Source organism: Hippocampus bargibanti, linkage group LG16, assembly GCF_051943395.1.
Source record: "Hippocampus bargibanti isolate YZ-2025 linkage group LG16, ASM5194339v1, whole genome shotgun sequence".
Taxonomy (NCBI): domain Eukaryota; kingdom Metazoa; phylum Chordata; class Actinopteri; order Syngnathiformes; family Syngnathidae; genus Hippocampus; species Hippocampus bargibanti.
The window spans coordinates 7,412,327-7,432,260 of NC_142749.1; the positions used below are offsets into that span (position 1 = coordinate 7,412,327).

The 19,934-nt window shown below is 39.2% G+C and overlaps 1 protein-coding gene across 2 annotated transcripts in view; it reads right to left on the minus strand.

Annotated features, from left to right (window-relative positions):
• gabra3 (gamma-aminobutyric acid type A receptor subunit alpha3) overlaps window positions 1-19,934 on the minus strand; it is a 79,732-nt gene that overhangs the window by 7,171 nt on the left and 52,627 nt on the right. For both annotated transcript variants that reach the window (XM_089017325.1, XM_089017324.1), the window contains exons 5-9: window positions 10,354-10,574; window positions 8,804-8,886; window positions 8,527-8,670; window positions 6,996-7,148; window positions 5,727-5,932 (exon numbers count right to left, since the gene is read on the minus strand). In XM_089017325.1, the coding sequence (XP_088873451.1) occupies window positions 5,727-5,932; window positions 6,996-7,148; window positions 8,527-8,670; window positions 8,804-8,886; window positions 10,354-10,574 (807 nt within the window). The remainder of the gene's footprint in view (window positions 1-5,726; window positions 5,933-6,995; window positions 7,149-8,526; window positions 8,671-8,803; window positions 8,887-10,353; window positions 10,575-19,934) is intronic.

The window sequence follows — 19,934 nt, forward strand, 5'->3', positions numbered from 1 at the left end:
TGAGCGCACCGGAATGCGCCATTCGACTACCCTCCGCTTCCTTATATGTCACTTCCTTATATGTCACGTCCTCGTGTCATGCCTTCCTCATTGTGACCGACGCATTAGTATTGTTGAAGTTTTTTTTACGAAGAAGCAGACGTGTTTGGCTGTGATCTCCGCAAATCGGACATTATCCTCGTGTGTCCATTGTGAGCAGGCATGTTTGTATTGTTCAGTCAAGATAAAAAAAAGCAGACATGTCTGTTTGAGATCATTGCAAATCGGACTGAATGCTAATGTTGATGTTGAAATTGATGAAAATAAAACATATTACAGTTTGTTTTTATAGTATTTTACAAATGACCTGCTCTATTATTACATGTTTATACAGTTAATGCTGTAAAATGGTTAAAACGTGCTTTAAAAAGTTGTTTTGTTGACTTGGAACGGATTAATTTTTTAAACCTTGATCATAATGGAAAGTGTCATTTTGGTTTTCGAACAAATTGGTCTTCAAACAGGTTTCTGGAATGGATTATGTTAAAAAAAACTAGATATCACTGTAGTTAAAGCTGAGTGTTTATGTATCATATGCTAACTGTTTACACTGGTAACATCTTTCACCAATATGAGAAAGTTCACATTTGACATCATAACATCGCTCGTCCGGTTCATGCAGGTTATACAATTGAGACAAATTGGCCTGAACCAATTGGAGTGACTTTGAATTTAATCGTGTTCTACCATAGTTTCACTGTGCTGAGTGTTATGAATTATGCTACGCGATAAGAATATTACAACTTTCTTTTTAACCATGTAATAAATATTAAATATTTACACCAGGCCAAATGTGCAACAGTCCACATGCTTTACTACTGCTGCGTTGGATTATAGCACATTCCTATGCAATTATTTAATGTTATGTACATGCATTAATGTTAAATTAAAAATTAATTTACGTAGGGTTCAAGGTATAACAGATGGCATGCAAAAGAGACAAAAAAAAGTTCCATGAAATTAAGGGGCCATTAAACTCACACTTTTGCTTACCGCTCTTGCGAATTGTGAAAAAAGTGTGGTATTTATGTGTGTTTCAGTACTCCCTATTTTTGTCTACTCTGAGGCCACAGCTTTAATTTTTTGCTCTACTTTTTCAGCTTCATTTGACTTTCCTTCCTTCCTTCCGTCCCTCACTCCTTCCTTCACTCCATCTTTTTCATTAGCATAACTGATGTCCCCCGCTTCCGCCGCCAATTGCTTCATAGTGCATCTCTTTACGCGGTTCCCATCACTGAACGTTTTGCTTTGACCTAATGTTGGCATAGACCCAAAGATTTAATCTTGATAAGCCACAATGTGGCCACGACGATTTGCTACAAAGTTTCGCCATTGTGTACAAAACCGAAGCCCCTTTTCTACCTAGCAATAGACGTCTTTTCACAATATTTGCATTTCCATTATAGAAAGATATAAAGGGTACCACAATAACTGACCTGCAAGATGTGCATGCAAGATGTGCATTCAGCCCAACCGTTTGTCAGTGTGAGTGCAGTGTTCTCCGAGTCAGGTAATGGGGTGGTGCTTAACAACACAATAATGACATCGCTCTTGACATCCGCGGTGGGGTTTATTTACCATTCTAAACTCTACTCCAGTGACCGAAATCATGAGGGAGGGGAATGAAAAATAGGCAGCTTTCGAATGGGTGTTGTGACAATACAGTAGACATCACCGTGACTTGAAATTGTTGTTTTCCCTTCACACTGCCATTGTTTTTACCCCTGACTTTCCTCTGCAATATTGATGAACACAAGAAAAAGGGGGAGGCCTAAAGGGGTCTCACTCGAGTATATTTTAGACAAGGAGACAAAAGTCACACTGGTGTCCTCAAGATAGCCAGTCACCGCAGTGCCTTTTTTGGGGGGGCGGTGGGGGGAGGGGACAAAAATTACTTACTCATCAGCAAATTTGACAGCCATTTGACTGTCATCGCTGGACAGCTCTGCGTTGAGTTTTTTTTGCGCCTGAAATGGGCAGCATTTTCACAGCCCCACTTTGTTCACCGGAAAGGTCGGTTCTTTTGGACAGCCTGCGGCTGGATAGATGCATGGCTTGAGGAGCCCGCGTTGAGAAGAAAGGAGCATCAGCGCAGAGCGCCAATGCATATGTGGAATTGTCGCAACTTGGAATTGAAGCGGATTTACGAGGGACAGGAAATATGAGACAATCACTTGTTGTCAATGGATGATACAGCTTTGTGTTTGCCTTCAACATTTAGCTTGTAGTGGTGCACATTCCACCATTACATCCCTGATCCATTGGTGAAAAGGACACTTTGATCCTCTCTGCTTTCATCTAGAATTGCTTCATAGAACAAAAAGGGTGCAGAAAGTGCTTAAGATTGAATGACATTGCATTAGTGTTGTCATATTATTATTTTTTGTTCTTTTGACTTCAATGAGCGCTGCGAGAGTGGCTGCCTTTCCAGCAGCTCCTGTGTTGTTTTTCTACTTCTTTCTTTCCTTTCCTCTTCCTTTCATAACTTTGCTGCTGTGAAATGTAAATTTCTCCACTGTGAGACGAATAAAGGCTAATCCAATCCAAAACCACTATAATATGATACAGTAGAATATGACTGTAATCATACATAACTGAATATCTATGGCATTGCTTAATAAAACAGCAGGCAAGCCACATAGTCCTTTTCCTGCTCTTGTAAATCCAGCTTGCCCTCTGTTGCAATTTACTGGATGCCTAAATGAATGTTTTGCAAATTTACACCTGAAAGAGCTCACAAAAACACAATAACATTGTGAATCCTGGGAAAAGGGTGGTCATGTTGCAGTGTACCCACGAATTAACTTGGTGTGAAATGTGTTCCTGTTAAACACAACGTTGATATACTCACAGTAAACCACTGTTTTTTTATTGTGTTCCACCATCTAACGGAAGAGATTGACATTATGCTGCCAATAACATTGCGTCTCTGGCATAGATAGATGAAGACATAATAAATTTGGGACAAATGAAGTGAAAGTTTTTAATTTCCCACGGCACTCTTAATGATGAGTGTGCAATGGTGCTTTGGTCGGAAATCATTAATGTGATCATTTGGTGACACCTCATGAGCTTTACGGAATAGCTGTGACACACTTTAGATTTACTAGTCTGCAGATTTTCAGCCAACAATTCTTGTGTCCTTCTATGTTGGTTGGTCTTTGGCACATAAAGTAAATCTAATGCATCCGCATCTTCAAATCAAATTGTATTATTATTTTTTTTCGGGGACCGGGTGATTTTGCGTCCTTAGGGGCGATTATGCCACCTAATGTGAAGTTTCTTTGTGTGGACGTGTTAGATCGAGCCTTGCTGTAGTCTGACCTTATTTATGATTCGAGATGACGTGTTGACATTTTTGATTGCCTCAAGTATTCATAAAAAGTGTGGGTTGCGTCATTAATTTGGCGCATTTTAGGCTATTGAAAAACTGGGAGCTGGGTCGCCTTTGGCATTTTTACGGTTTAAAATAAAAGTGAATGGTGATTTCGCTCAACTTTTTTTGTCTTTTTATCTCATTCACTGCCATTCACACATTTATTCGGGGATTAAATATATGACGTAGAGCGCCATTCCCAAATTTGTTCAGTTTTCTTTCCTTTGTTTGGGTGCCGATAACGCGCTGGGCATGGCCTCCGTCAATATTTTTCTCTTTTAAAAAGGTGCAGCGGTTCCCTTTTTTCCATGTTAGCGCTTTGTTCCAGCTTCAGCTATAATGCAATATAGCAGCCCTCATTTCAAGCTCAAATAACTCCAGATCCATATAATTTAAGAATTAACTCTGTTTTTTCCTGATGAAAGAAGATATGTTGACTGCATTGGATGTTTATGTAATCATAAAAATCAGTATTCTGTGGGTCCTGGAATTGGAGTGACAATAACAAAAACCCTGGCACTAGAATGGACAGCTTTGCACATCTGGCTGTGAATGAGTTAATAAGGCAATATAACTTTAACATTCAACAAATAAAGCTTTCCTACTGGTCAATGAATGCTGAACGTCTAGTGAACTAGACATAGACTTAAAGTTTGGAATGCTATCTGTAGCTACTGTATAACGCCCGAGGTCTGCTGAGTTTGTCGATTATTCCCATAGCATCTCAGTAGAAGGTCATGCAGCAACAGCGGCTTCAGAAAAAGACTGTCGATGGCGCCAATTCGCAGAAGCAGTCACAAGCATCAATGTCTTCTTTGCCTGTCTGACATCCCAAGGCGTTAATCTGAGATAGCTTGATGTTGGACTCCCCCTTCGCACAATGGCCAAATGCGCCTATCTGCTCTGCCCTGTTGCTTTTTTTTTGTTCATCAAATAATCCGCAGACTTCCGTCCTGCCATTTTACACGTCAGCTGGCTTGAGGTGAACTAATTAGCCCGTTGGTTAAACAGATTGTTTAGCGACCCAGAGGGAATTAGATGCCACTGAAGCTGTACAACCTCTAAAGTAAATGAGTATACGCTGACTTGACTATAGCTCACCATATCAGACCTAAAAAAGAAAGAGCCTGCGGCAAATGAAGTCATCATTTGGTTCCCTTGGCTGAAACTCAGCTTCTGATGACTGCAGACAGTATTTTATTTCCCCATACAGTTCCACCCCCTGTACAATTCTTTCATTTCAATGTGTCTTTGGTTAAAAAAATAGTAGTAGTCAGAGCATTTGGCTTTCCAGTAGTGTATTCTTGTGGGGCATTAAGGGTGAGTGTGTCTTGTCAACCACTGTGACCTCGTTCTTGTTTATCTATGATGACAACTACATTCTCAGCATTGTCCCAGAGAGCGCAGACGTTTGCCATTAAGACAAAGCCTCAGAACGAAACCAAGAAACAGCTCTCTTTCTCTCCATGCCTGACTCCTTATCTCTGCTTCATTCCGATAAACTGAAAAACAAACAAACATTGTTTCCACAATACTGCCTCCTATCAACCCTTCTGAGATTATTATTATTATTATTATTATTTGTGTTTACGCTATCAAACAAAGGCCTTATTCCTTTATAGTCTGAAACACAAAAGCATTCCCCAGATAAATATTTCCAGCAAAATGGTTTCCACACATCTCCATTTCAACTTTCTTGCTCTGATCCAATTACTTCTCCTGTCTTGTCCATTTACAAACATACAGAAGAGTGCAAGCTATTGACAAATCTGTATGTGAAATTAATATTGGCCTCGAGGGATTCATTTCAATACACTGTCACTATTTTAGTCAGCATCCCCGTTTATTTTTTCTTTTTAATGAGCATTCCGCACCGCAAGATGCTGTCTCATCTTGACAGAATGGGCTTAAGCGGACTAAAATGGGGCTTGAACATATGCTGTCATCCTAAATTGGGGCTAGTGTCTTTGGGAGTTTACCTCTGTTTCTGCTCTGCACGGTCCGCCCCGCTGCCCTTGTTCCATTTGGTTGTTAATGAATAAATAAAAGCTCTTTGATAGAGTAGTCTGGGTTACTTTAAGGGGTTGCTCCATGTTTGCAATTTGCCCTAGTTCATTCACAAGTATAAACTGCACACTAAACAACATTCTCAATTGCTCTGAGAGGGTCCTCAACAAAAATATCACGGTAAAAGATGGGAATACTCGAGGTGGAGGAGCCAGAGAGGACAGAGGACTAAATTCTATCATTTTTGCTGAACTCCTTCGTCACCATCATATCAATGTGCAATTTTCAAACAGCAATCACTCACCCTGACTTCCATGCCCTCTTTTTTCCCATCCCACGCCCAGCTGCGCTTGGTGAAGTAGTTGACTGTGGCAAACTCAATCAAGGCAGAGAAGACAAAGGCATAGCACACGGCCATGAACCAGTCCATGGCTGTGGCATAGGCAACCTTGGGGAGGGAGTTGCGAGCACTTATGCTTAGGGTCGTCATGGTGAGGACGGTGGTGACCCCTGAGGAATGAATTGGAGAAAAAAACATCAGCGACGAGTATCTATTTGAGGTAACACTGTGATGGGAAATAACAACATTTAATACATTTGAAAACAATTGTTTGTTGGCTCCATCACCATCAACTTTTCATTCAATCAAAAACAATGCCCCCACAGAGTAAACTTGTTTAACTCATTCACTGTCAATCCCAAATTTATTTGGGTTTTGGGTTTTCTTGCGCAGGTGTGCCGAATAAATCGCTGGTCAGACCTTTGCCAATGTTGTACCCTCCCATGAGGGGGCAGCATTTGCCTTTTGTACAGTCGCCCCCATCTCAGATAGCACCAGACCCATCTAACTTAGGAATTAACTATTTTTTTCTGATGATGCTATATTGAATGTTTATGTAGTCCTAAAACTCATTATTCTGTGGGTCCTGCAATTTGAGTGAAAATGACAAAAACCCTGGCACTGCAGTGGACACATTTTTGCACATCGTCTGGCAGTGAATGAGTTTAATTTGCAGGTGAGTGTAATGTGAATGCAGAATTAATCCAACTCTTGACACATTCATGGGAAATGCTTCCCTGTGCAGTACAAACTGAGATATTCACCAGTCAATTATATGACAAGCATGGACAAAAAAAATTCTCACCCTCATACAATCAGCAATTTAGAGCCTCCACTAAGCAGTGGTGCTAGTTAATGACAAAATATTTCTCAGAATAATGTTCAGAATAATGCATGCATATTTAACTGTCATTTATTTAAAACAATAAAAAGTAATACTTCATTCATGCAATGGAGCAGCACAGTAGCAACAGAAAGGACCCATGATTAGAAAATTGCATCCCATCTTTGAGTCTGAGACAGTGATGACAATGTTTGGATTTGATTATTTTGATTATCTGGAGACTACATAATGTGATCATTGCCAGCTATTGAATTAAATCATCCCTCCATATTTGTTTTGCTCTTACCTCAGCCTTTCAAAGCTCCATACTCACTCGGCCATCAGCCTCTCAGACTTCAGTTATTATGTAACGTATTCTGGGTTGTATAAAAACACAATGTGGCACTCACCAAATACAGTGCGTGCAGGAACCGACTCTCTGTTTAACCAGAAGGACACCTGTGACAGTATGACTGTCATGATGCAGGGAAGGTAGGTTTGGATCACAAAATAGCCGATTTTTCTTTTCAAATGGAAATATGTCGTCATCACTACATATTCCCCTGAGGAGCCACAGAGACAGAGGGAAAGAGACAGAGAGAGAGCAGAAAAAAGAGAAATGAAGACATGCCAGATTATCATGAAAAACACTTATATGACATAGTTGGGGCAACACAAGCTGATAAGATTCTTAATTCCTGTAATTCAAGAACATTTCTACATATTCAATTAAGTATATTAATGTCATGGTTACCATATCGTTGTCACTTCCCTATTTCCCGGTTAGGAACTGAAGAGAAGAATCTGTCTGACATTTCTTGGCCCATGCAATGCTTATTAAAGCAATCCTTGAACATCTACCTTCACACTGGCCTCTAGTATCCACACTTTTGTTCTTTCAACTAGCTTTTGTATTCGGTGTAGCTTACCTGCAAACCACCGTACAGCACAACAATAATGATTATCTCAAACAAAAGAGTACTCAGTGGAGTTTCTGACTACCTATAGCATACCTTTTGATTCAAGGAAAAACAGGCTAGAGGGCACTGCAAGAAAGTGGTTTCATTGTTCGTTTGGTCTCAAGGCGGCAGGTATAACCTTGCCGCAGAGCCTTAACTTGCCTCCTGAGGGTCACAAGTAGAAAATAACTTTCCACGTCGTACAATTGTCAGTGACGTTATGCTTCTGTATCCATCCATCCATCCACCCAAATCCATCCATCCATTCATTCATCCATCTTTCCTTCTTAGGAAAGATGGCTTATCTGCCTTGTATCTAATATCCTTATGCCTTATATCTTATATCTAAGGCTTATCTGCCTTATTGTTGGCCCAAGACTTTTTTTCTTTCATGTTTAACTGTATTCACTGTTAACCATCATCATGTTTACTGTTGATTTTTTTTTCTTTAAATGAGTGCATGAGTGGCCTTTGTTTACACACGGATGAACTCTGTCCAACATTTATGGTAATTCTAGCATTTGTGATAATCAATTCTGCGCTCTGGGACAGCAGGACTCTGAGTCCACTGAAAACTATTTTTACAGTTGGCAGTTTCCTAGATTATAACAATAATTTTGCTATCTTGCAGAGGTTGTCAAATGGCTCAGGAAAAAATGCTCGTCATTGAATGGAAATACAGCTTGATTTTTGGATCGCGTAGAAAAATAAAAATAAATCTGAGTTTATTTTCTGTCAGGGCTATCCATCTTTGAAGTGTTGACCTGTGTGCTATGCCGGATTTCAACAATCAGTCTCCATCCTGACATGTACAAATTACTAAAATAAAACAAATGTCACATTTTCTGGCAATCTTGAGCCGCCAACTAGACGGATTTTAAAATTGGACCACACAAAACTTTTTGTCCTAATGTGGCACCACTAGCAACCATGGCACAGTGCTAACCAGTCCAATGTGTTCTTTGCATTCTCTGCACTGTACCTGTACTGGAACTCATGGTTTCTTTGCCAATAACGTGTCCTAGTAGGTCATACTGGTTAAGTCTGGAACCATCCGCAGCCACAGACACAGATCGCTCATCTTCTTGTGTCCAGAGGTAAATCACCTCATTGTTGGTGTACGCATCTAGTAAGGAGAGACAGAGACAGTCAGATACAGGTGGCTGACTTTTGTTTGTTTTTTTTTAAATGAACTCGAAATGTGAAAACACCCACATAGTCTACTGACTACTACAGCTTTTGTTGTAAGTGTAACTTACAGCTTCCAAATTTCAGCGGACAGGCGTGCGCATCCATTGGGAAGTCCTCCAGGTGCATGGGGCATTCGGCGTGAATGGTCAACCTTGTAGGATGAAGGATGGGGGTGATAGCAGGAAGGGTGAGGTCAAGAGGGGTTGAGAAGATACGCACAAGTCAATATCCAATGTCCGCTATGCTTTTTTTATGGTCACTTTTATTTGTTAACCTTATGTTTAACAGGAATCAATATAAGTCAATGCACAATTTACTGATTATACACCGTGGCAATACTTGAAACACTGTGCCAGGAATGTGTCAATCCGTTTATGGAACAATTCATCAAAGTAAACAATCCTTGTAAAATAAAGCCTCCAGTGTTTTAGATTTTACAAGCAACGTTAGCCTCAATCAAATAAAATTAGTGTTTAATAATTGTTTCTGGAACAATTATTTTGTATTTAATTAAAAATATACAATCGTCCCTCACTGTATTGTGATGCACTTATTCATCTAATTATGTGTGTTTTTTTTAATTGGACAGTACAATACAGTACACTCCTTTTATAATACAGCACAGCACAGTGCAGGAAAGTTATTCACCTGCACTTTTCAGGTTAAACTATACATTGCTTCCGAATTGAATGTACTGTGGCTTATCACCACGAGTTACATTGACTTAGAATCTATAACAGGTAGTACAAAGAGGGCAGATGAATACAACCACTGTTGCTCTTTGATCGCATTCGGAAACAAATAGTAACAATCAAAAGGTAGCCTCAAATGGCACTGTCATTATATACCAGTGGCGGACCGTCAAGGCCGACAAAGCCTTCTCTGCCGGCCTACAAATATCGGAATCATAGACTTTTTGTTAACTATATTTTGTCCAAGAATTCTTATTAAATAATTTCAAATTGTCTTTCAACTTCCTTTCATTGCTTTTCCTCTGCTGGTCCCAGGTGTGTCTTTTCATATTCAAGCATTTAAACAATCACAATTCAGTCATCATTTGTTACCGATGTTAGAAATCTACCTGGACACATTCACAATCAGTTCTGCGGGCCCTGTCGCATCAAATAAGTTGATCAAACTGTTGCTCTAATCAATCAGATTTCGAGTTGGCAACCCAAATGGGGTAGGCGTTGGTTGCAAACTATGATTGGCTAGTCACTAGCCAATTATAGTTTGCAAAATCTGCTTTGTCACTCACCGCAAGTGACAAGAGCATACTGGCCAGAGCTCGCAGGAGAAGAAATGGATTATTAGTTAGATATTTACTGTTAGCCATTTTCAAGACAGACTTGTCAAGAAAGCTTGGTCAATTATTTTCTGTCTAATGGTACCCTCTAGTGGACTTGTAGTAAATCACACCACACTTGTTTCAATCTGGATTGATTCTGACAGAGCACTACTGAAGGCGAGCAATGAAATCCTCCATATCATTCAGACATTGAAAGACAGCATTCTTTATCATAATACTCAAAATGCACTTATCCAAATAGACAGATGTTCATGATCACGTTAACACTGTCAGTCAGCATGAACGAAACCCATGCTGCCAGTGTCTTACCTCATCGTGTACAGAAGTGTGCCATTGTCAACTAGTCGCAGGAGTTTGTTTGGGGTTGTCATATTGTGGGCCACAGACTTCTTTCCATTGTGGAAAAATGTGTCAGGTGTCCAGATCTTACTGGCAAGGAGGTTGTTGAGGGGCAACACCTGCATAGGCCCGTCAAATTTCAGTCTCTCATCTCGCCAACTCTGACGGAAAAATACATCGATGGTGTACTCCTGTAGAGAGCGGAGTGTAAAGGTTTCATCAGATAAATCATTCAACAAACTAATGTCAGAATGTGTCGTGAATATAATTTTCAAATAAAACAAGAACAATCATGTCCACTGAAAGGAGTTGGTGTCCTGGCAACAGAGCTGCTCATTAGGTATATATAGCAGCTGTGCAGACAGGAGATCGATAATTTAGCTTTTTTTCTGGTACATTCAAAGGCTTCTTGGTGAGCAACGATGTGGAACTGACTGCTCCATGGTTAAAAATCAAAAAAATGCAGTCATCATTTCCAAGTGGCTTCAAAACAAGGCCGTCTTCCGCAGGGAGATTTTGGAATGCCTTTACTCAACACATCAGAACGGCCTCTCGAAACCAATTTAAAACGGTTACGCATTCATAAATTTGGTGTCATGAGCTGAGTGAAAAAAGAACAGTGTGAAAAATATTGGGTTGACACCTTTTTTTGGATACATATTTGCAATTATTTCATGTATATGTATACAAAACTAAAATAATCCATCAATTATGATGCCAGTAACATCAGATTAAGATAATGGTTGTTGGCCCAGTGCAAATAAGCAATGGCCATCAGAAACAGATGAGCACACACGGACACCAGCTGTACTCGTGATTCGTTGTAGATTTTTTCTGGATTAAATTATTTTCAATTACAAAAGTTTATTTCTTCATTTTTACATCAAATCACGAGGCAGGAATCTTGGGAAAAGCCTATTGAGACTACCACACACAAATAGTGTGAAACCTGTCTAAACCTGATTGCAAACAAACTGACTTGCAGTTATGACAGTATCTCAAAAAGGTAACATTGGTCACCATGTTTCTCTTTGAGTAAAGTGACAACCCTCCCCCCGCACGGTTTCACTTGCAACTTCCCTGATATGCTATTTTCCTCAGAGCTCACAGACGTTGATAATCTCCTTTTTTTTTTATTAAATTCAGCTATGATTCCAGAACTGGGCCAACCACATGAAGCAAAATTCCCTTTCGCCTGCCTGTCAATGCAAGCTTTCAGTTTTGCATTCGTACATATTTTTGACATAGTAGCACGCCTTCGATCAAAGGCGGAATTCATTTGGTGTCGTGCTCTCTGCAGAGATCATTGAATTTCTGAAAGTATTAATAGGACTTGTTTCCCCAGGTATTTAGTGTAGAGGTGTTATCGTCTCACACAACACAAACACACACGCACATACACGGTATTCAATAAGAATTCAACCATTTAAAAGGTTGGTTGACATTTTATCTAGCGCCACCTTGTACCGTCAAATTAAATGGAATTAAAAGCAACGCCGAGATTGCACCGCGAAAACATTTTGGGAGTCTTATCCTGTTCCGGAATTAACCGAGGATTGCCTAATTGTTCATTAACGCCTTTCAATTCTTCTCACGCATGTTTTATTATGTTGTTGTTTTTTTATTAGCTTCTATAGTCTTTTAGTTCACACTTGTGCAATAAATCTTTTGGCAGCTTGCCTTAATAAAAATGCATGTTTTTTCTTTTCTTTTCTTTCTTTTTTTTTTTTTTTATTGTGTGAACCTGCTCGCCACATTTACAGCCTCTGGACCTACCAGCCTTAATCTCACACAGTTATATTGCATTCTTACATCGCCATTCTTCTCTACAACTTGCTCCCCACACTCCACATCTTGCAAACTCTGCTACCTAAGAGGCAATACCTGCATTTATTGGATTTTTGATTGTTGCCTGATTCTTCTCGGTTCTTCTCCGTTTCTTCTCCGTTTCTTCTCCGTTTGGGCTGTCTTTTCTACAGCCATAATGCATGGCAGTGAGATGTTTCTCACCGGTTTTGATTAGGGGGAGGTCTCCAAAGTCGCACCTCGCTCAGTCGCCTACATTTGAGTTGTAAAAGAGGTGCTAAAGCGTCACTTTAATGCATACTGCAAGGTATTTCCACCAAGGCATTTAGTACATGATTCTGTTCTCAAAGGATACATTTGCATTATCAATGCTATGTCCCAGTCGTCATAGACAAGTACTAATGTTATTACAGTGAATCCTTTCAATAATAACAACAACAGATTTTGTTCAGGGGTTTTCTTGTAAAAAAGCATCAAATATAAGGCTTACACCTTTTTTTGCAACCAAAATACCTTCATTCATTTCTAAAACTGAATTTGTACTATATTTGAATGGCAGCCGGTCTTCGTCAAGAAATGGTTGGAGATAGTCAGCCCCCTTTCTGTTTTTAAATACAGGCGAAAAGTAAGTTTACAGGAAAGGAAAATGATGTACCGTAAACGTATTGTTTGGTGTCAGATGACACGGTACTTTTTATCTGTGTTAACTAAGTCATGGGGTAGTTGTAATTTACTGCCCAGAAGAGATCTGTTGTCTCGAAAACTCATTGTTCACTGTTATTAGTGAAATATGTGACAATATCATCTTCTTGACAATGCGCAGCAGGCCAGAGATGACATTCGCCAGTGTGATAATGACACACACGACTTCCTTGAGGCAGCACATCCATTATCTCCCTTTCTTTGAGCATCACCGATGATTAGCCAAAAGATTTGATTGATGTCAGGTGGTCAATCTCGACTTCCAGCCGTAGCTAATTCTCTCGCTGTATTCATCTTTCCCCTGCCGAGAATGAAACCTGTGTGCGAGTCGCAACTAATTGTGAAACGCCTTCCGACTGCAATTATCTCCAGTGTTCATCTTTCTGCTCTGAGGCGTAAACACATTTAGCACTTCACCGTGTTCAGCCAGAGGCGCATTGTGCTCTACAAATATAATCACAACGCAGTAAACAAATGAAGGACAATGTCCATAACAGCATCTCCTAGAAATGTGTTGTCATTAATAAACATAAAAGTAAACACATCCTGTTTGGTTTGATCACTCTTTTATGACTTCTCCAGTTGGTCCTACCGAGTCCTAACATGCCTTGATTAGATTGAAAAATATAATTGCATCACCTTAATTAGGTTCAATATCACACACAAGAACGAGGACGTTGTGTTTTACTATATGCGTGTTTTTCCGCAATTAAAAACTACAAAACTACATTTTTTTTTTGGGGGGGGGAATAATATTGTTAAACCTTGTTAAACCTTTCAGTCCATCATTAATTTAATGTTTGGTTCATTTTGAAATGTTATGCAAACACACTTCTATTAATTCTGTGAAAATGTCCTTGAACTACTCAATGAGTCTGAAGTGGAATTTTTATCATAACAATGAGAGCAGCATTTTCTGTGCCCTGGGTGTGAAGGTGGGCAAAGTATCTATTGACATATACATTGAAATGTAGTCCAAGTTCAGATTTTGAAATGAATGGTGCGATTTTGGTTGTAACGTAATCGTTACACATTAGCCTCCGATCTTTTTTGCTTCCACTGGTTTCCTTTCTTGCCAAATAGACAAATATTTCAAAACATATCCATCTTCTGTTTATTTCTTAGTGATCAGTCAAGTTTAATGTTGTTTTTTTTTCTATGAAGGTGGGCTAGATGGGTCAGAACATTTGCTAAAAAGGTTTGCAAGACTAAGTCAACAGTCAGTGGTGCTGTAGGGCAACTATGGAAAAAAAATACATCCGTATCATTTTATTCAGTCATAATGCCATTTTAAATTACAGTGAGACCTCAACTGACGAACACCTTATCTTACAAACTTTTCGTGTTACGAACGTCAAATGTATGAAAATTAAACCTTATAATAAGCACTATTTTCATAATACACACCCACCACGGCTGGTGGAGTAATCTTCGGCGGAAGAACACCAAAGCACACGACCTTCGTGGCTATGACAGTCATCAACATGATGAACGATAATCTGATGCCTCAGCTTCGTAAGACCTTACAAGTCAGAAAGCAACAGGTGTCAATTGAGAGGTTTTTAATCAGCAAAAATGATGAGGAGTCTCCAAAGAAAAAAGAAGAGAAGCCACACCAGAGGTTAAGTTACCAACAGTCCTTATGGAAGGTGACTCTCCTTCCATAAGCCATCAACGACCATCAAAAAGGTAAATAAAACTTTATTTTACAGCACAGTTTATTTCTTTAATTACAGTCCTCATGTAATGTGCCTCTCTTTCCAAACAGCAATTCCCTTTGACCTTCGACCTCCAACGCCATTCCATCAAGCCATCAATGACCATCGCAAATGTAAATAAAGTGACTTTATGATACAATGCAGTGTATTTCTTTCATTACAATACAATACAATAGTTTTAAGGCTTATTTAGTTGAAAAGTATATTTTATGGAAACCCTAGAACGGATTATTCCCATTTTAATGGTTTCCTATGGGACTTTTTTTACACTTTTTTTTACACACACACTTGTCGCCTTACACACTCTGTCTGGGAACCAATTAAGTTCGTAAGTTGAGGTCTCACTGTACATGATTTGGCCCAACAGTGAAGAGGGATAATAAGATTAATGTTAATACACTCCACATGCATCAACATGCATATGAAATATGTATAGGGAGGGAGGAGGAAGGAAATATACATATATATTCTTGAGATAAGGGAGCACGCCCACCCCAACTTTGGAAAGATCAGTGTCAAAATCATAACCTACATTCTGGGTCTTCTTCTGACATAAAGCAGAGATATGGCATCGTTGTAAACTCTAAGCTCATGACCCCGACTTTCTACAATTGGTTGCTATTTGCAGAGCCACTTTCATCACCATAATGTGAGTGGTTAGGTTTAGAGAGACGTATGACACATTGGGGTTTCAGTGAAGGCTATGGGTACCAAGTGAAGCGTTTCTCAAAGATTTGATGTTGTGGATGGGTAATTGGATCGGTGGATATACAGTACACCACCCCCCCCCCCCCCCCCCAAAAAAAAAAAAAAAAAAAAAAAAAAAAAAAAAAAGAGAGATCCTGAGATAAAGAGTATCCTGTCTGCGGAGCTCATTTTCAAAAATTTCTGCAAGCTTTTTGATGCTTGGCATTATGTCGCTGGAGGGAGATTGTTCCATTTAGTACAACCGCTCATAGAGCACTTGAGCATGAATACTTGAGTAAAGCTCAATGACATTTTTGCTTATCCAGAAAAAAATGTTGGTGTCTCACTGCAATTGTTTTCAGGCCAATGTTCTATTTTTGACACACTAACTGTTCCTGAAAGTGCCACAAAAAATGTTGATAAGTGGCAATGAAACATCGTTGTTCACTTCAGGTGGAAAGATTGTGGTTATAAAGCAAATGGAAATGAAATAGAAACGGCAAGTGGAATGTGACTTACGATGGAAGTTCACCGCATCAGCGGATTTTCAGATATCTTAGGCATTGAGTGTTCAGGGAGAAAACACAAGGCAATATATATATTTGCTTTTAAAATCGGAGAGAAACTTATATAAAGGTTTATTTAAAAGCAAAGCTTTAATACTTTCCACATTGAGATTTTAGTGTCAGAGATTTTAGTGTCAGTCCTGGAGCCAAAATCTTCTTTCATTTTTATGCATGACTTTGAAAATTAAATTATTGCTCACAAGTGCCTAAATGCTCTTTGTATCCATAGCCTACTACACCTCAGTCAACCAAAAAAAGGCTACAAATAACTTGCCATGGCCATTATCATACATTTAGGAGCGCTGTGAATGTGGCCAAAACCATTTTGTGTGTTTGATGAACTCATGTTAAAAAATTGCGAGGCCCATCCACAAAGCTGATTGCCCCCCTTTTTTAAATTTCAGCAATTTATCCTGCTCATTACTGAAATGTGGGGTCAAGCTCTGCTAGTTAGTCTGACCCACTATTTGTATTTTCCCCTTTTGAATGTGGATCAGGTTGTTATTTTCATATCCTTTTCTGCTCAACGTCCAGTGTCAAATCTTTTGTAAATCGCCTTTTGAAATAATAGATGCAATGCACTATAATGTGTACAAAGAACTGTCACGTTTTTCCCCATTAAAAGTAAAACATGCACTGCTACACTTTTTCTCTCGCATTTGTGTAGTGCTTTGAGATGAGAAAGTGGAAATGTTGAAACGGAATACTTGAAACCTTGATGTAATGTTTATGTGCACAAAGATGACAACAAAAAACAACTGTGAAATGATCCGTGAGATCAAATACATTCACAACTAACAATGCAGTGGCGGCATGTTATAAAAGAATGTCTTCCCCGAATAAATAAAATTTCGTAAAAGTGCGCAATTTCTTTCTCAGGAATCAAAATAAAATCATTCTACTTCAGTTACAACAGAATAACTTAATTTTCTTCAATGTTGTGTCCCTCTAACTAACTGGACACTCTCAATCCAATTCTATAATCCATCCGTTCATATTCTAATCTGTTTATCCTCATGAGAATTGCAGTGCTATTCTATCAATACAAATTAATTAAAAAACATAATTAATGAGCGAACGACCTACTGTGTAAAATCAAAGATATGACAACTTGCCTTTTGAAATTACATTTTATGTAACCCTTTATTTTTTCTTTAAATTCATATTAAAAAATTGTGTCTCTGGAGTGTGAACATACTTGTCCTTGGCTGTGCAAAACATGGGCAAGTTGCTTGAGTTAGGACCACCAAACGAGTGAAAACAGGTTTGGAAAAACGAGTTAAAAATGTACATGCCTTGTAATTCCTGATCTTTGGGGGCTGTTGGAAAAGTATGAAGACAACTGGGAACTCTTAAATTGTTAAAAGGCAAAATGGCGCTGTGAGCAAAAGAACACAAAGATTACTCATCTATTACGTGTCACTTTGCTTCTTTTTAAATATAGTAAAAAAAAAGAAAAATGGGACTGGTGTGCGCAAATCTGAACATTTTACTTTCTGTACCTTTTTGTCCCCTACACAATGTACCATGGCATTATTTTTTATACTCATTCCATTTTCTCAAGGGGAAATTCAGAGTCTGATGTATGTTTTTATGTTGCACACCGCATGCAGAGAATGAGATCACACAAACGCAGGCATGCAAGGAGAGATGTCAGAGTGAAAGGGGAGGACAAACAATCCTGCACCTACCAAGGTCGCAGTTTGGGGATGCCGTCTTGCCCAAGGGCACCTTGATTAGCATCACTCCAACAACTTGACGCCATCCCCCCCCCCCCCATTTTGTCCACAAAGGGACTTTAGTGTTACAGATAAGCTCACAACTAAGCTGCTGCTGCCCCTTCGCTAATTTGAAGTCCAATGAACATCCAGATGGTATGGTATCGTGAAGTCGACTCGAATGGTAGCTCTATTTTTGACAGTGTGTCACATGTCCTCTACCCTGCATGACATCTGTATGCTCCGGCATTGACCCACTGATTCATTGTGTTGCCAAGTAGGGCATGCGAATACAATAGAAGATTGGGGCGAAAAGTGGGCCTCGAAAACCTCAAAGGTATTATCTGCTGAAAGAGATAAAATGTTCTTTGTTGTGATAAGAATGTACTCATGACTCAGAATCATCATCCAGAGAGCATGGAAATGCACGTTATGTTTTAATGGATGTACAGTTGATATAACGAATAAGGTTTGAAATAAAGGGAGGATTTGCTGATTTACTGTGCACAGTATTACCATTTTTTATATTATAATATTTAAATACACAAATTAAATAATTATTATAAGTGAAGAGTGGAGAATAATGTGACATGACTTTTATAGGATTTGAAACACGGCCGGAGACTTTGAAGTCCTGCCTTGCTTGACTTGCTGTCTTCTAGTAAGAACATATTTTTTTAGAAGCTGCAAAATACCCCTAGAATGAAAGAAAGGGAAGCCTCCCTCAAGACATTTTGGACCTGCTCAGTTGCTGTAATTATCTTCAGTAGTGTTTCCATTTGAAAGTATCCTTGTGGAATTGTGTAGAATTTGACTTTGACAGCTGTGAACTGCACCAAAGAACTTTGCGTGGACCTCTTGCTAGACCAAAGAACTCTAAAGCTCAATAATCCAACTACATAATACAGGATGTCAAGGACCCCCCTCTTCCCCCCAAAAAAAACGTTCTTACCCCAAGGTAGTTAATTAATTATAGTTGCATGATCAAATCTGTCAAAGGCAGCACAATATCATGAGATGGCTCTTTTTTTGTCTGCTGTAGAAAGGTTCGGAAATGACTCATAGAATTTCATAAATAAAGTGGATAATTTGGTTAGTTTTTGTAGTCTGCTGCTAAAAAAAGACTCAGTTGTGCTTATTATTTAGCTTATCATTACAGCGACCTGCCTGATGGCTAATACATCCACTGTAAATTCAACTCTTAATGATATGCTCAATTCTTTTTCGCCACATTGTTGTCAACATTCATTATATGCCCGAAGCATTGCCATTGCCACTAATTGTCTTTTGATTGTTTTCTTTGTTTAGTTTTGTTAGAGCCTGTGTAATTATATTTTTCAGAGGTTTAATAATACAATATAATACAATACAGATGGATTTATATAGCAGAGTGTATGTAGCGTTAAGTATGCCTGACTTAATGATTGGCGTTACATTATTTTGAATATCATAAACTCTTGGAATATGCAATGTGCATTGATGCCCAAAAAATAAATAAATAATAAATATTAAGGCTTGACAACCATAAAGAGCTGCACTTGTATTTAGCAAATGCTTTTATCTCATTCACTGCCATTCACAATTGTATTCAGGAATTGAAAATATGACAGAGCGCCATTCCCGAATTTGTTTGGGTTTTGTTTTTTGATGCTCGAGTGCCGATAAAGCGCTGGCGATGTTTTTTCTTTTCCACAAGGGGCAGCATTTCCTTTTTTCCATGTTAGTGCTTTGTTCCAGCTTCAGCTGTTGTTCAAGCGCTATGCAAACCAAAATGTATGTATTGCATTGTATTTTGGACAGCCACCCTCATTTCAAGCTCATATAACCCCAGACCCCTATAATTTAGTAATTCTCTTTATTTCTGATGAAAGAAGAGATTCTAAGATGAGAAGGTTTCTTCAGCCGCCATCTGTACAAAAGTGAAGGTTTCGGACGTTTCGCCTCCTATCCAAGAGGCTTCGTCAGCGAACTAAAGTCTGACTGGTCGTATCGGCCCCATATATATAACCTTAATGTCCAGACCTGGTGGCGCCGGACACAGCTATGATAGGTCCCTACTCTCAGGTTGGGGGGGCGCGGGACCCCCCCCCTGTGGCCCCACTGATTGTTCCTACATTCCTGACTAACGATTGGCCTATTACCCCCACTCCCCCCGGTATCACCTCATCAGCATAACGACCCTCATCAGCATTGCGAAAGTTGCCTAACCTGTTTTGCCTGAGCAGGCTATTGTATGAACGATCCAAATTGAACCTCACACCACCAGACCGGTTTAATTAAGTATTTTGTTGTTTTATAAGAATCGCCTCTTTTACCCCCCTTTCAAACCATCTATGTTCTTTCGCTAAGATTTT